The sequence below is a fragment of the Mesoplodon densirostris genome, chromosome X (assembly GCF_025265405.1).
Source record: "Mesoplodon densirostris isolate mMesDen1 chromosome X, mMesDen1 primary haplotype, whole genome shotgun sequence".
Taxonomy (NCBI): Eukaryota; Metazoa; Chordata; class Mammalia; order Artiodactyla; family Ziphiidae; genus Mesoplodon; species Mesoplodon densirostris.
The window spans coordinates 42078779-42096067 of NC_082681.1; the positions used below are offsets into that span (position 1 = coordinate 42078779).

Below are 17289 nucleotides of genomic sequence, written 5' to 3' on the forward strand. Positions count from 1 at the left end.
TATTACCTTAAGCATAGACATATACATTGAGGAATTTATTAGAGTCCAAAAATAAACCCACACATATATGGTTAATTGATTTTCAACAAAGATACCAAAGTAATTAAATGGGGAAGAGATTATCTTTTCAAAAAATGGTGCTGGAACTAGTTAAACACATGGGAAAAAACTGAACCAGTACCCTTACCAAACACCATACACAAACAACTAAATGGGTCAAAAGCTGAAACTACTTTTTAAAAAAAAACTTTTAGAAGCAAACATGGATGAAAATCTTGGTGACCTTAGAGTAGTCAAAGACCAGTTAAGAAAATAAAAAGGCAAGTCACCAAATGGGAGAACACATCCACCAAACTTGTATATATCAAACAAAGATGTTGTATCCAAAATATGTAAGAGCTCTTACCACTCAAATATAAGAAAAAAGAAATGACCTACTGATACACACCATATGGATAAATCTAAAATTTAAGGGAAAAAAGACTCAATACGTTACATGCTGGCTGATTCAATCTATATGACATTATGAAAAAGGTAAAATTATAGAATTAGAAAATAGATCACTGATAGCCAGGAACTGTGGGTAAGTGGAAGAGCTGATTACAAAGGGGCAGCATTAAGAAATATTGTGAGGTGATGGAACTGTTCCGAATCTTGTTTACGGCAGTGGTTACAAGATCGTATGCTTTTATCAAAACTCACAGGCAGTACATCAAGGATAGTAAATTTTACTGTATATAAATAAATAAAAAGAACTATAAGAAAACTACAAGGAGGTAGCAATACTCAGACATTAAAATGGCTAAAACTAAAAAGAGTAACAGTAGCAAACGTAGGTTAGGATGAGGAGCAACTAGGACTTTTATATATTGGTGGAATGTTCAATGGTACAACCACTTTAAAAAACAATTTAGCAGTTTCTTGTTAAATTTAAAATAGACTTATGATACAACCCAGCAATTCCATTCCTTGATATTTACCCAAGAAAAATGAAAGTGTATGTCCACACAAAGACTTGTTCACAACACTCATAGCAGAGGAAGTTGGGGGAACATCTGAAGACCATGTTCTCCATCTGATTCAGTACTCAGTACCTCTCTCACTCATAGCACTTCTCCTCTTCCTCTCCTAGCTCTCCAGCTCCCTAAAACTGCAGGAGCTTTTTGTTTGAGGCTCCTGCATCAGTGAGATGACCTGATCCCCAAGTCTGTGCTGATCCACCAGACCTGCAATCACTGCATGGAGAAAAATGTAAATGGGAGGGAAGGGGAGTTGGCACTTTCCCTGATTTAGTCTATTGCTTATCAATCATAATAAGCAATTAAGGGGTTGTTATTTTCATTTTGGCTTGCTTGTTTTAACTGGCTACTAAGACACCTAGCAGTTCAGCTGAGTTCCTGACAACATGATCACTTAAATAGGTGCAAATTATTTCTTGATGAAATTTAACATTTTTTAATGTCAGCAAATAGGAATGGGATAGGAGCTCCTCAACCTGTTACTGTGTAAAACTTACAGCTAACATAAGAGCAAAATAGTGAATATATTCCCCAAAAGATAGAGTGCAAAAAAATGGATATTTTCTGTTACCACTTCTATTAAACTTGTACTGGAAGTCCTAGCCAGTACAATAAGGTGGAGAGCAGAAAAAGGCATATGGATTGAAAAGGAAAAACAACTCTATTTTCAGATGATATGATTATGTACATGGAAAATACAAACTACTAGAACCTAATGAATAATCTTAGCAATGCTGTTCTATATCTTGATTGACTACACTTACTATTGTATGCATCTGTCAAGACTCACAGAAATGTGCATAAAATGGGTGAATTTTACAATATATAAATCATACCCCAAAAAAGAAAAAAACAGTAATATCTTAGGGTAAAAAGATCAATATATAAATGAATGTCTATATCTTAGCAACAAACAACTAAAAATACAATTTTAAAAATTATAACATTTACTATACAAGCATATGCATAGGAAGAAACTGACCAAATGCTGAGCACGAGTTCTATGACGAAGGTAATTAAAGAATAACTCAATTAAAGGAGAGATATACTGTGTTCATAGATTGGGAAAATCAATAATTTTAAGATTTCACTTGTTCCTAAATTGATCCATAGAATTATTGCTATCCTTACCAAAATCTCAAATAGTTTTTTAGTAAAAATTTACAAGATGAATCTAAAATTTATATGGAATAAACATTCAAGACAATAGTCAAGACAATCTTAAAGAACAAATCTGAAGGACTTACACTACAAAATTTAAAGCGTTATTATAATGCCAAAATAATGAAGAATGTATAGTATTGGAATAAGGATAGACAAGCAGATCAACAGACCAGACTAGTAAGTTCTGACCTAGACCTATACATTCAACTGATTTTTAATAAAGCCATCAAACCAAATCAATGAAAAGAGGTATTTCTTTTCAATATATGGTACTGGAACGACTGGTTATCTATATAGAAAAAAAAATGGTCCTAAAGACAACTGAAACTATAAATATTCTGGAAGAAAACATATGATAATATCTTTGCAACCTTGGAGTTTAAAAAATTTTATAGAAGACACAAAAGGCACTGAAAGGAAAGGGGCATGGCAGAGCTTGGGTAATGGAAATGTTCTATATCTTTACCTGGATGGTGGTTACCAAAGTGTACACAATTAAAAATATATATATTTGAGCTGTTCATCTAAGATTGGTACATATCACTTTATGTAAATTACACTTCAATAAAATAACTGTTAAAATGCAAAAATTAAAGTGTTCATAGAAGCTTTACATGTAAGAGACAAGCTGTAAATAACTCAAATATTCATCAATACGTGAACAGAAAAACACAGTGTGGTATATCCATATAATGGAATACTACTCAACAAGAAAATAATGAACTACGGATACACACTACAATGTGGATGAATCTCAAACGCTGAAAAAAAGATCCAAAACAAAGAAAGTGTACATATGACTCCATTTATATGACTCTAGAAAACAAAATTAAGGTACAGAAAGCAGATCAGTGGTTACCTGGGGATGGGGGATAGGAGTAGGAAGGGAGAGAGGGACTACCAAGAGGCATGAAAATCTTCAGGAGTGATTTATATGTTCATTATTTTTAATGTACTGGTGGCTTCACAAGTGTACACATAAGTCATAACTCCTCAAACTGTACACTTTAAATATGTGCACTTTATTTTATGTCAATTATACCTCAGAGTTACTTAAAAATTATAGAGACAAGGATTTGAGCTCAATAAAAAAGAAAGTTCCTTCTAACAACCAGAACAATAGAATTTTAGAGTGAAAAGAGACTTTGTGGGTATTGCTGACAATGTAGCATCTACCCTCTCTTTGAGCACTTTTAGTAATGGGTCATTCCTGTTACTAAATAGCTTAATGGTTAGAATATAATTGATATCAAGAGTTCCTATAACTTAACTAATTGATTCTAGGTCTTGCCTCTTGGCAAATAAATCTACCCTTCCCCAAAATTCAAAATTCATTCAACAATTAGCTATTGAGAATCAACTACATACAAGGAACCAGTCTATACACTGTGATGAATACAAAGATATGTAAGCCAAGAACTCTGGTTTTATGGGTTTTCCAATTTGGTATCTAAAAGTAACTGTAACTTTAGCTCATAGTCTTTCTTCATCAGTGCCTCCTCTGCTGTGGTCTGTATAGTGAGAATGTTTCTGACTTGTCAATTAGACTGAAGATTGTAGGAAAGATACAAGTACAATCTAGTACATTTTCTACTTGGTATTTTAACTCTATCTACTAGGATGAATAAAATTACAAAATCATATCACCAATCCCTAAGCCAATGTGGTATACTGGAGAGAGGAATGGAATAATATTACTTCTCTGCCTCTGCAACTAACAAGCTGCATCTTTCATCAATCACTTCACTTTCCTGTAAAATGATGGGAGCTGGTCTCTGTAGTGGTTTTCAAACTTTTTAAGACCCTTTTACTCTCTTAAAAATCACTGAGGACCCCAAAGCTTTTGCTTATGTGGGTTACATCTATCAGTATGTACCATATAAAATAAAACTGAATAATAATTAAAATAATTCTTTCTTTATTCATTTAAAAGCAACAATAATGAACTCATGGGCCTTCCCTGGTGGTCCAGTGGGTAAGACTCTGTGCTCCCAATGCAGGGGGCCCAGGTTCCTTGCTCTCTGGTCAGGGAACTAGATCCCGTACGCATGCCGCAACTAAGAGTCCACATGCTGCAGTGAAGATCCCGCGTGCCACAACTAAGACCCGGTGCAGCCAAAATAAATAAATAAACAAACAAACAAATATTTTTTTTTAAATAATGAACTCATTACATATTAACATATATTATGAATTTTCATGAAAAATAATTATATTTTCCAAAACAAAAAAAAAAGGCAGAAGAGGGATTGTTTTACACCTTTTTTGCAAATCTCTTTAATGTCTGCCTTGATAGAAGACAGCTAGATCTTCATATCTGCTTCTGCATCCGTTCTGTTGCAATATGTTGTTTTAGTTGAAATATATGAAGAAAATCTGGCTTCATGAAGTTATATATTTGGAAAACTGAGTATTTTAATACCCTTTTAAAATAACTGTAGATATTCTCTGATACTATGCCAAAATTCTGCAAGTGGTAGACAAAAGAGTCTACCTAAAAGAAGGTAAGTTGCAACATAGAATCTGATACCTTATCTATTTAATTTTTGTACTCAATTACATTAAAACTGATTGATCTAACTTGTCTTTCAATGGATCTTTTAGCCATGCGTGATTTTGTAACATCATGCATTAGTCATTTGGAAAATATTAGTTCAGTGGGATTTGCAGAACTTCCAAATGTTAACACATTTTATTACATAATATAAAAAAATCATACACATTAATATAGTTACCAATCTCATTAGAAAAGGCTAAGTTTTGGAAAGCTATCAAGCCCATACTCAAGATTCAAGTTTTCTAAAATTCTAATACTTGAAAAGCTCAAATGTTTCCATTGGCAACAAACACTGCCAGTTGTCTTCTTTGAAATGACAGACTCACTTTGCTCATTTTCAAGAAAATTCATGCCAAATACTCAAGTCTGAATAACCACAGTTTGTCTCAGTTGTTCTTTCAAGTAAAAATGTGTTCCAGGCAAAAATCAGCTAGTTCAGCCCCCAACTCACAACTCACAAAGCACAAGAGCTTTTCCTAGAAATGATGTTACTTCAGCATACAGAAGTGTTTTCTGTGTAATTCCCATTTTGTCATACAGAAATTTTAAAATATCTGTACTCAAGGGTCAAGATTGAATAAAATCAATGCTACATTGAGGACATTGTTAAGTAAAATTGGCTTTTTGTCCTCCAAGACTATGAAGAATACAGCTACTAGGACTATTTGGTATACTGCACTGTCTTACCCATCATCAGTGCAAATGTCAACACAGTGAAAAAGGCAAAACAGTCTTCAAATTATTGTTCAAATAGTCCTCATGTTCCTCCTGATAGGATCTCAGGAATCTCAGGGCTCTGCAGACCACACTTTGAGAACCACTGACTTAATGTCCCTCCAATGCTAAAATATCTATAGTTACATAAATAGCAAACATCTTTCATTTGTACAACTCTATAAAACATTAGTTTCCCTATTAAGAAATACATCTTACATTTAACAAATACATCAAATTCTTACAAATCTTTTAGTCAACTGATCCTGACAAAAAACTCATGAGGTTGTGAAGCAGGAATTATTTATTCCTTCCTAAAAGAACCTTGATTTTATTCAAATTTTCCCACCCTCTAACTTTTCCAGGCAGCAATGTGCTTTGGTGTGTTGCGGGGGGAGGTGGCAGTGTAAGTCACTTGTCTAACTCTACGTTTATGGTCCTATCCCACTTGCCAATGTACTGGTGTAAACATATACATGTAATACAATTCTAACCAGTCAGATGTGAGGGTGAAGGTATGGGACTCCTGAGAAAGTTTTAATTGCTGATAAAAAGGGACACAAATGAACAGTTCATACTCTTCTTCTATTGGGCACTGTGGCATCTGCATGTGATCCCTGGAACTGCAGCAGCAATCTTGCAAGTATGAGGGGCACGAATCTGAGACAGTAAGCTGATAGACAGAGTATGGCAGAGGAGAAAGTGGAAAGAACCTGGGTCACTATTTGGCTGAATTAATTAATTTTGGAGGTACTCTACCTCCAAACTTCTTGTAATGTGAGTTAAAATTTTTCTCTGTTGTTAAGGCAGTTGAATTAGTGTTTCCTACCACTTGCAACAGAAAACAACCTGATATAAACAGGCACTACTATGCCTTTCACATACAGAAATGTTTTACTACATCAATTAGATTATGAGATTATGGACAGAGAAGGAGTTCTCCTTTGGCAGGTCTTGGAGAGCTCAAAATACAGAATACACGAAACAATTTTTCACTAGTGTCCCACTCTTAATACCATCTTCCCCCACCAAAGTTCCAATATCTCCTTCAGGATTCCATTAATGTCACACACACTATAAGAAATTTTGGAAGCAAATCAGCCAGTTCTCTTAACATATATGAAGAGTGTCATTTGACTGAATTATAAGATGATACAAATGCCAACAGAATTTCTCCCAGTTCTATTTTAGTACTCACTGTCATAAAACCAATTCCATTAACCTGACTAGCACTTGCTCAATAAAGGCGCTTAAGTCTCTCTACAAGTTAAAAAGTAAAGCAAATGATTTAGTAAAATGTTTTTAAGTTAAAAATTAAATTTAGCAAAAACCTGTTTCTTTTGTAACATTTGCCTTTGGTTGTCTTTGGTTAGCAAATAGCAAGGGATTTAAGGTTCCCTTTTCAACAGGGTAGCAGGTACCATCACAGACTACACTTTTGGTAAAAGGCCAGCAGAATCTTCTAAAGGAACCAAGGGCAGTTGGACCTGTACAGATTATGAAGGTAAATAAACTCAAGCATTGATGCATAAAATGAGAATCTGGTTAAAATGAAAGAAGCCACTGTATCAGAGATCACACTAAAGATGCCTCTCCAAAACACCTCAAGAATTACTGCTATTAAAAACAATCATTGTAATGAGGATTTAGTTAAGTGGTTGGGTGGTTCATTTATAATGTTAATTAGAGAGAATTTATTTTCAAAAATCACTTCTGTTCTATGGTTGCTATTGTCAGAAGGGGATGAGATGATGCAATGATTACATTTTAAAAAGAAAATCATTAGAGGATAGAACCAAATCTGCCAACCAACTGGCAATCAGTTGAGCATCAATTCTATAGTCACTATACTAGATAGAAAAAAAATTATTAAGACTGTCTCATAGGTACTCTTTTACACTACTGATAGGAATATAATTGGTAAAACCATTCTGGAAAGTAATTTGGCAAGAGCAGATCCCTATCATTCAGAAGCTTAAAGTTCAGCTATTCAAATGCCACCTGGAAAAGCCATAATGTGTAACAGTTTGTGATTTTGTGGAGGAATACATTTGAAATGCACAAGCCACAAGGCTATCATAAAGGCAGTAAAGTCACTTAGCTAGTGAGGAAACACAAGGAAAAGGTAAGGCGGGAGTGTTGCAAAATGGATGGGGGACCTCTCACTCCATATGTACTTCCAAGTTTGTTGCTAAAAACAGGAGATGGGGGCTGGAATAGTATCACCCCAAAGTGGGAAAAACAGATTAGCAATTAATGGGGGAAAACTTCTGGAGTATCACTTAGGGAGGATGAAAGCAAGGGACAACACTAGGCAAAGACACCGGCATTTAAGTGTAAAGCTCATAGGCAGCTATGGGGTATGGGGTGGGGAGAGAGGGTAAAGGGTGTCTCCATATTCAGACACATTCCAAAAGTCTCCTGGGGAGGGAGAATGTCAGTGAGTTTGGAGTATGTTACACCCTTGCTATAGCTAGGAAGAGGACAGTGGGGGAGGTATTCATGGAATACAGGCTCCACCTTCCGTATAGGGGAGAAATGTAGGGGGATGCATGGTTTACAAAATTAAAATTTAGGTCCTTGAGGATGAATGGCCCAGGTAATTATAGTAAAGAGCTATTAAAGGATGAACTGGTGGGTGAGCCTATCTTTAGAATCAATTCAAGTAACCAGTCACGGAAACGGTAATGGGAATTATTCAACTTTTCAACATGACTCTATTTTTCTGTACTACCGTCAATGAAATAGGAACTGAGGAAAATTTCATGAGCATATTCTAGAGCTAAACTGCTCAATCACTTATTAACTGTGTGACCTCTGGTAGTTTTTTAACCACCCTGTTGGCCTCAGATTCCTTGTACATAAAATGGGAATAATATTATCTATCTAAGAGGGTATAACATAGTAACCACTAAAAAAAAAGTTAGCTATCATATTATCTGTTGATACAGCCTTTCTAAATGTCAGGGTCTACTGCATGTACCAAAGACTTTAAAAATACTGATGACCTTTAACCTAATAATTCCCCATGAAGGAGGCAGTACTAACAAAATAATACAAAATATGGAATAAGAATTGTTTATGGCCGTATTTCTTATAATGACTAAAAAAACTTGAAATTTAAAAACATAGTCTATAAAAGTGAACACGTAAATTAACTGTGGTGTGTATAAATATAAATTGTATGCAATCATTTAAAAATAATACTTTTAAACTAAGAATTTTAATAACATGGGAAAATAATAAGTGTAAAAACAATAACATAAAAAATTGTATATATCGTAATCCCAACTTTTAAAAACTTTTAATCAATCTACTTTTTAAAGAAAATATTAGATACATAAGAAGGAAAATCATCAAAACAATAATACAGGTTATTTCTGTGCTGTTGGTAGAACTGTGGAGAGATATTTATTTTCTTCTTTATAATTTTCTCATTTTTCAAGTTTCCAACATTAAGCATGTATTATTTTTGTCATCAGACAAAATCAACATGTAAGTTTGTTGAATGAACAAATATACAGTTCTTGCCTTCAAAAAGTCTGTAATCTAATAGGGAGAAGACATAAAATCCCATGAAACAAAATGCTTGTAAGACCAAATACATTTAGATACTAGACAAGAGGCTAAATATGACAAATGTTCAAAGAAGGATAAAATCAGCAACTGATTTAATAGTAAGGGAAAGCTCCACAAAACTATTTATCTATGCTCACTAGCATGGAAGCTCCATGAAGGCAGGGACCCTGTCTATCTTATTCAGTTTTATTTATAGCACAAAATGATTTTGTGGATAGTACATATCCATGAGGGGAGAAATAGAACAACAGAAATATAATTCTTAAGTACTTACGAGTTGCTGAATAAATATCTGCTGAATGAATGTAAATGTTATGCTGAAATTGAGGAAAGATTTGGATCTACAGGATTCTAAACAAGATGGAAGGCCAAAACATGTATGCAATGTGAGATGAACTGGGAGATTGGGATTGACATATATGCACTAATATGTATAAAATAGCTAATAAGAACCTGCTGTATAAAAAATAAATAAAATAAAATTCAAAAAAATGTATGTAATGCTCAAGGGATTATAGGGAAGTTCACCTAGGCTAGAATGGAGGGAGTGTATTGTAAAATGTAATGAAAAATAAGGATGAATGACGGGAAAGATCACGCTATGCCTTGAAAATCAGGCAGAGAATTTGAGAGTTAATGCAATAGGAAATGGCAAGTCAATAACTAGTTTGTAATGACAATAATGGAATCTAATTGAAATCTTATTGAGCACTTACTATGTGCCAAGTACTATTCTAAACACTTTACATAACTTCTCTCATTTTATCCTCAAAACAATGTGTGACATAGGTACCACTGGCCCCCTTTCGCTAATGAGGAAATTAAAGCTCAGAGGTTACTACCTGTTCGAAGGTCACACATCCTCCACTCAGATTCTAGATCTGACTTCAGAGGGCAATCTCTTAAAGACTCTGTATAAGACCACAAAATATGCCTGAGGAGAGGTACCAGAAAGCAGCGAGATCCCATAGTATCAAAGAGGTATGTTTATTCTATGATTTTGGACTGGAATCAGAGATATGAGTGCAAATTCATGGTTCGTAAGAAATATAGAAGTGGGCATGTGTCTATGTATATATACATATATTCCCTAGTTTTATCTGCTGAGAAGGCCTAGAAGCAATGACACCCCGGTAATAATGAGCATGCCAAGCACCCAGATCTTGATCTCTAAATACCATTACTCAACAAAAAGAATCAGAGCTCCTTAGAAAAATGGCTCATTCCAGGGTTGGGGCAGGGAAAGTAGAAAATGAGTCTGGGATACCTTGTGGTACCAGAATGTAAGAGAATGCTCAAAAAACTGATGGGGACACACTGAAAGGACACAGGAGCCAATTGGAAGGGGCTTCTATTGACCAAATCTGGGGTTATTTCAACAACAAAAAAAGGAAAAATAGCATAATTCATTATAGTTCATAGGATAAAACAAGTATCCATAAGTCCATACTATTATAAATAAATCACTGAATAAGTAAATAGAAACAAACAGCAAAGAAAGTAAAGTTCTTTGTTACACTAGAAATCAACAAATAAATGCAGAAAATGTTGATAACTGAAGATCACCATGTGAAAAATATGACAACAGTAATTATTCAGGTCAGAATCCTCAAGAGATGCTAAAACAGTGGGCGAAACTATGATGAGAAACAAGAAATGTACACTGTCTTGCAATATTGCCCCATATAGTCTTAGAAAATCTGGTCACTTTGTAATTACAAAGGGAGAAATAGTGACTTTACAGTGGATAAACCTGGCAGACACAACCTTGACCAACTTATCAATTTTAACTCAAAGTAGAGTCTCATATGTTGCATATACATACATCAAAAGCCAAGTAAAAACACAGGAAAGAAAGGTACGCACTCTTATACAGTCACAAGACACATACATATACAAATACACACACAAGACTTAAGTTATATAGATAGTTGAGTGAATAGAATTGGATATGATGGGTGGGTAAATTGGTAAAACAAAAGAAGTGAATTGAACATCTTAAGCAAAGTATGCTACCACATACACATACTCTGTCTTATCACAATAGACACGCTCCTTAAAAGTTCATTATATTTAAAATTATTATGGATACTGACTAATTACAAATATAATAAGGCAAATCTTTCTTTAAAATAATCACCTACCACAAATTACACTTGTTCTATAAATCTAACCTTTTATATATGTAATTATATAAAATCATACAATCTGCAACAAGCAATTGCTTCTAGATTACTTTTAAATTATCTCTCTGTAAATAGACATACATATAGAGATCAAACTCTGATCTTTTTATTCTAATCCCAGAGCTGTTTCCATTACAACATGATGCTTCTCCTAACATCAGCAGGAAGAGATGTAATCCCCATTATATTTTCCATTTCACCTCCTGTGTCTCCCCCTTACTCAAAAAAAAAAGTAGCAGAGATCCAAATACTCTGAACAGCAAATACATCTCTATAGACCACATACAAAGGAGGCAGTATAGGACAGTCATTAAGGGTAAAGAATTTGGAGTCAAATTGCCTGGATTCAAATTTCCAGCTCTACAACTTGCTAACTATGTTATTTTTGGCATATTACTTAACCTCTGTGATCTGTAGCTTCTTGATCGGTAAAGTGGGAATAACAATAGTATATACTTCATAGGTCTGTTGCGAAGATTAAATATGATAATGTACATTTCCATATTAGCACAGTGCCTGGCACACAGTAAACATGCAAAAATGTTAAGTTATGATAACAATGTCAACAAATTCTCCCTGTGGAGCAGTATACTTCAGATGAAAAACCGTTCCATGGCCACAAACCACACTGCTACCCTCGACAAGTTGTTGCTCTTAGTCACAAGGGAGATAGTACATTTAAAGAAACTTATCCACTCCACTGCGTGCGTGCGCACACACACATACACACGAAGTTACTAATAATTGTATAGTAGTACTAGAATTTGACACACCATATTCATAAATCTAAGTGTATAACCTACTAACAGAGAGTCAGCACAGGTACCTTTACATAAAAGTACGTATTTCCATCACTAGAACTGACCTTTCCAACTAAATCTGCCTTCTTCCTTTACTGCTAACCTTTTGGAATAAGAGTTACTTTATTCCACCTAACAAACCCTCCACCTAAAAAATTTTCCACATATTTGTGATATCCCAATTTGGCATGACTTCAGAGATAAAGAAATCACTTAACTATGAAAAATTAAAGCAATTTAAGTAGCAATGCTCTTCCTGGTATAAAAGTCCCAATACTAGACTACTTCAGTCAACAAGCAGCCCCACTACCATCCAGTTTACACTGGAGAAGGTCACCAATATCCCCAGCACTAGTATGGAGAGCAGATACCATTCATATCTCTGAGGTGATTAAAACATTAATCTAACTAGGATATTAATGTGTGAAGCAGAAAAAACAAACCCTGGTTTTATTAGAGGCACATTATACTAATGATAGGGAAATGGGGTCTAAAATGTTCTTTAAAAATTATATAGGAGAAAAATAAATAAATAAGTACATAGGAGAAAAAAGGAAAAAAAAGCTGCCTGGTGTCTTCTGTAATTTCTTTATGAACACTCAATTGTTAAAGAGTCCAAGAAAACAAGCTTGCTCCCAAATTTTGTCAATCATAAAAAGAAATTTCATTTTTAACATAACATGATTTAATATAATCTGACGTAAAGTACAGCTATACATACCTGTATGATTGGTATCTGGTACACATTTATTAATAGCAACGTCAAAAGAAAAAAAACGAGAAATATTTAATCAAACATCCACAAAATCTTTGCCCCTGGGCCAAATGCCACAAGCAGTAAACACCAAGATGATGTTTTTAAAAGGAAATATTTTCAACAACACAATTGTAGTTTTATCCAAGGGCCTGCAGCCCTACTGAGTGGCTAAACCTTAGCCCATTAAGAAGCTCTGCATCATAAAAGCAATTTTAAATTATCTATCTACTTTGATGGAGGAATAATTATGGCAAGTGTAATTAAAAATATTTGATATGCATGGTTTTTCAGCAGAGTTGCCATTATTATTATGTTGTGCTTAGAGTAATATGAAAGTTAGTTTTCTCATACCTTGAGTACACACTTTCTGGAGGATGGGAGGAGGGCAATGTAATCTGAGGCATGCTGAGTGTATAGAACAGCTAGACAGCTAACTTAAAAGTGGACCCACGTAAGCTATATAACACAGCAGTTGCATATAAAAAATTGATAGTCACTCAACCATGTGAAGGCCTAAGCCATGATCTCATATTAAAGTGTTTTTAAAACCACCCATTATGTTCACTCAAATATAACTTTTAAATAATTTGTCACACACTTAATTCTCTATTTAGAGGTTAAGTGAAATTAAGGATGATGGGTTTCAGTGTGGAGAACATTTTCTCTGGCAAAGCCATTCATTCCTTTAGATCTGCCTCTCATCCCCAGAAGGATAGTGGGTGGGACTACCTAGATACCCTTCTAAGAGATATATTAGGATTTTAATTCTACATTCCTAAAACTGAGTGGAAGTTCTTGCTCTGTCATTTCACGTGTACTTCCCTCCTCCACTCTCCTTTAAACCAGAACACTCATTCTCCTGTGAAAAAGAGATCGTTCTTTTCCTTTAAATAGGTGATGGGCAAATTCTCAATTTGTTTCAGGTGGCTTAGTAAGCTAAAAAAGGTAAACAACAAAAACCGAGAACTTCAAAAAAAAAAAAAAAAAAAGATGCTGAAGAACCGAAGCCTGAAGCCATCCGTCTTTACCTCATTCTTCTTGGTATGTTACCTGAGCATTTGCAACAAGGATGTCAAGAGGGGAAGCAGTCTCTACAGAGGCTTTACTGACCAGAGGTGAGGGTAGGTTCATGTTCCTTAAGGAAGAGGCTAAAGGGAAGAACTTCACGGGCGCGCTTAACACTTTGGTGGAAGGTGGATTTTAGAAAGGCCAAAATAGTAAACTATCGACCAAGTTTAAAGAGTGCGTGGATTGGGCACAACTAGTGAAAAGGTTAGCGGGCATGTAGGGAAACACTCGAGGGCGGAAGGTGCGGAGGAAAAGTTTTAAATATCCACCAGAGCTTAGTTATCTATTAACATGCATCCTCCTCCCCAGGCTCTGCTCTTGCCCCCAGAGCAGCTAGCTGCAGGGAAAGCAAGCAGCCCTATTTTTAAACACTTAAACCTCTCCCTTGGACTTCAGAAGGCTTGAGTTACTAGCGTTGTAAATAATGTTTCTTCCTAAACAAGTGAAGGCACACCTGAATTCCCTAGCCGAGGCCCAGGAGAAAGGAAGGTAAAGGGACAAAAAGTGATTTCAGCGTGAGAGCGAGGTGATGGGATGGGGGTCGGGGGTAGAAGGAAGGACTTACCGCAGCCTCTGCGGGCTGCCCCCAAAGACTCAGGGCCAGTAAGAACAAGCCGGCAGCCAGGCTGACTCCACGCAGTTTCATTCTTCTCCGGCTCCCGCAGCTCCTTCAGCACCCGCACGAAATCCCTGGCTGGCTCTGACCATCTGACATAATCTTGAGGGTTTATAGGGAGAGAGCTAGAGCCGGAGAGAGACAGCGAGGGTGTCCCAATTGTGCCGGTCGTCTTGGGTGAGGAGAAAGTAGGTTTTTAAGAGTGGAAGGGGAAAGAAAAAAAAAAAAAAAAAGCAGCAGCTATTCTTCCCTCCCCGCTCCCCTCCCCAAAGCCGGTCTCTCGGGAGCACTTTTCCCTTCCGTCCAGACTTGCAAACTTTTTCCTCGCGCAAGTCCCACAGATCTACTTTCCTCCCTCTCTTCCCCCGCACCGCCCCCTCCCCACCAGCCCTGGGGAATTTGAGGATCACTCCGCCACAGTTTTAGACCGCACCAGCAACCTGCGAGGGAGTGACGCTCAGTTATTTGCAGGAGGGAAACGTCCAGCCCAGTTGACTGCGCACCCTGACTCCCCCCGGGAAGCTTTTCTATTCGTTCACTTGCACCTTCCGTTGATACTCCTTTTCCCTGCCCAGTTCCACTCTCATTGGTGTGAGCAGCAAAGCCAATTACAAATAGACCTGAGCTGGGACTATTTTTTGTAGCGGAGGGATCTAAGAGAACGGTTCCTTTTATTGTTAATGATTAGAAACAAATTTTGGTGCCTGCTCCCAGGGCTGCTGGGGTTGTTTGCCTTCCACCTGCTCACAGGAGGGAGTTTCTCCATACAACAGAAAATGTGCAAATATTAGAAACATATAAATATATTTATATAATTAAATATATGCTTACAGCTGAAGAATTAAGAAAATGAACGTACGTATACGTGTGTGAAGACTTTATGCGTATTATATTCATATAAGATTTGGGAGCGTTCAGTAGATATGAGTAATTATTATGTGGTTGGATGTCATAGTAATACAGTCACATCTTTTTTCTTTAGCTACATTGAATGCCATAATTAATATTTACCTCATACTGATTAACATAAAAGGTATTGACTCCCATTGCAGATGTTTCTCGGAGAGATTTAGGGTAGGGAATTAAATAAATTTAGTGCAATTTTCCTTAACACTAACACGGACACTTAATTGGAAATATTTGTATGGAGTTAGTGGCAGTTGAATTGATGTCTCCCAAATAAAGTAGACTTGAACGTTACTTTGGTAATTCTGACATACAGATTTTTTTAAGCACCATCAGGCCCAGAAAATATTTTATGTGGACTCCTTGGAGGATCTTTCAGGGATTTCTTGACGAATTCTTCAGAACAGTTGTTATCTCACACCCTAGAATTTACCACTTTAGCGCCTTTCAGGGCTTTGGACCTATATCACCGGGGCCCACTTATCCTTAGGTTCTGCTCAGCTAAGGGTAGTTTTACAACCCCAGAAACTACCACCACCCCAAGAGCTTAGTGTACAATAAATTAGAATGAGTGATATGCATTTGGGAAAGTGTGCAAAGGCCCATTTGTCTATGTGGGAGGAGTATGCCTTAATCTGTATATGTGTAACAATTAACAGTGCTTTAAGGAAGTGTATGATGCACAGTTGCTTACATCTTACTGTGTAGGTCTGTGGGCCTGTGCATGAAGCTGTGGAGATGCGTGGGAATGTTATGTGTAGAGGTGCCTGAAAGTGAGAAAGACGACCGGCTGCCCGAGGTAGGGGGGATGATTGACAGTAGACAGCCCCGCCCCCTTCCCCTCCATTCCTTCCTCCCCTGGTGCATGGAACTATCTTTTGAGTGCGGCAAGTTGTAGCGGGCACCGCTGACCGTGTTTCCCTTTGGGGCACCTCTTTATCTAGAAGCTGAGTTTAGTTTCTTCAGAAGTGAGCCACTTTGCCCCCCTACCCCATCCTCTTGAATAAGGAAACAGCCGCCAAGCATCAGCGGAGCCCCGATGAGCCGGGGCCGCGGAGCCGCTTAGCAGTCTCCCGGGACCCAGCTCCGGAGGAGCCGCAAGCATGCACCCTGGGTGAGCTGTTGCTGCCCCGAGCTCCTCTCGTCTTTCCAATTCTGGGCTACTTTGCCGGACCGGGACTATACTTGTACTTCTGTCATTACATAGGAAGTGGAGGCAGGCAGCTAAAAGGGGTCGGGGGTCTATGGGCAGACGCAGGACCCCGGAGCCTAGAGAACCCATGTTATTCACCCTCCCTCCCGTTTCAGGTTGTGGCTTCTCCTGGTTACGTTGTGCCTGACCGAGGAACTGGCAGGAGCGGTGAGTCTCATCTCCCGACCCCTTTCCCTCCTCCTCCTTTGACCTCCTCCCCATCCCACCTCTTGTGTTTGTGTTAGGGGGTTGCAGAGGGTTGCGCCATGAAAAGGAGTTCACATCACTCTCATTTCTACTGGGAGTTAATGGGGTTCTTAGAAAGGAATAGCACAGTGTCAGGCTAATGCCTTTGGGACTCAGGCATCTTTCTGTTCCAAACCTTCGTAAGGGGTTGGGAAAATAAAAGTAGAAGACACAAGAGGCACGCATTTCTGAGCGTCTTCCCGGACGACTTAAAGATGACTGACATCTGATGCCTTTCTCTGTATCGATCTCCAAGGCAGAAGAAATGTAATTTTCTCTGGTTTACAAGAACATGAGTTGGCACACAAGTTTGAAAGTGGGAGGAGTATCCAAGAAATGGGACTTGGATGTACCGAGAATGTTGTTAGAAGTTAAACTTAAGTATTTTCTTGTGAGTCCTGTGACAATACCAGGTGACAACATCTGGATTCTTTAACTGCCTGAACTGCACTGATACTACTAGATGATGTTCAGTTTCTGCCTGA

General features: G+C 37.2%; 1 protein-coding gene across 2 annotated transcripts in view; it reads right to left on the minus strand.

Annotated features, from left to right (window-relative positions):
• COL4A5 (collagen type IV alpha 5 chain) overlaps positions 1–14657 on the minus strand; it is a 237857-nt gene extending 223200 nt beyond the window's left edge. For both annotated transcript variants that reach the window (XM_060088071.1, XM_060088072.1), the window contains exon 1: positions 14410–14657. In XM_060088071.1, coding sequence (XP_059944054.1) covers positions 14410–14490 — 81 coding nt within the window. In that variant the 5' untranslated portion in view covers positions 14491–14657. The remainder of the gene's footprint in view (positions 1–14409) is intronic.
• Between the last annotated feature and the right edge of the window lie 2632 nt (positions 14658–17289).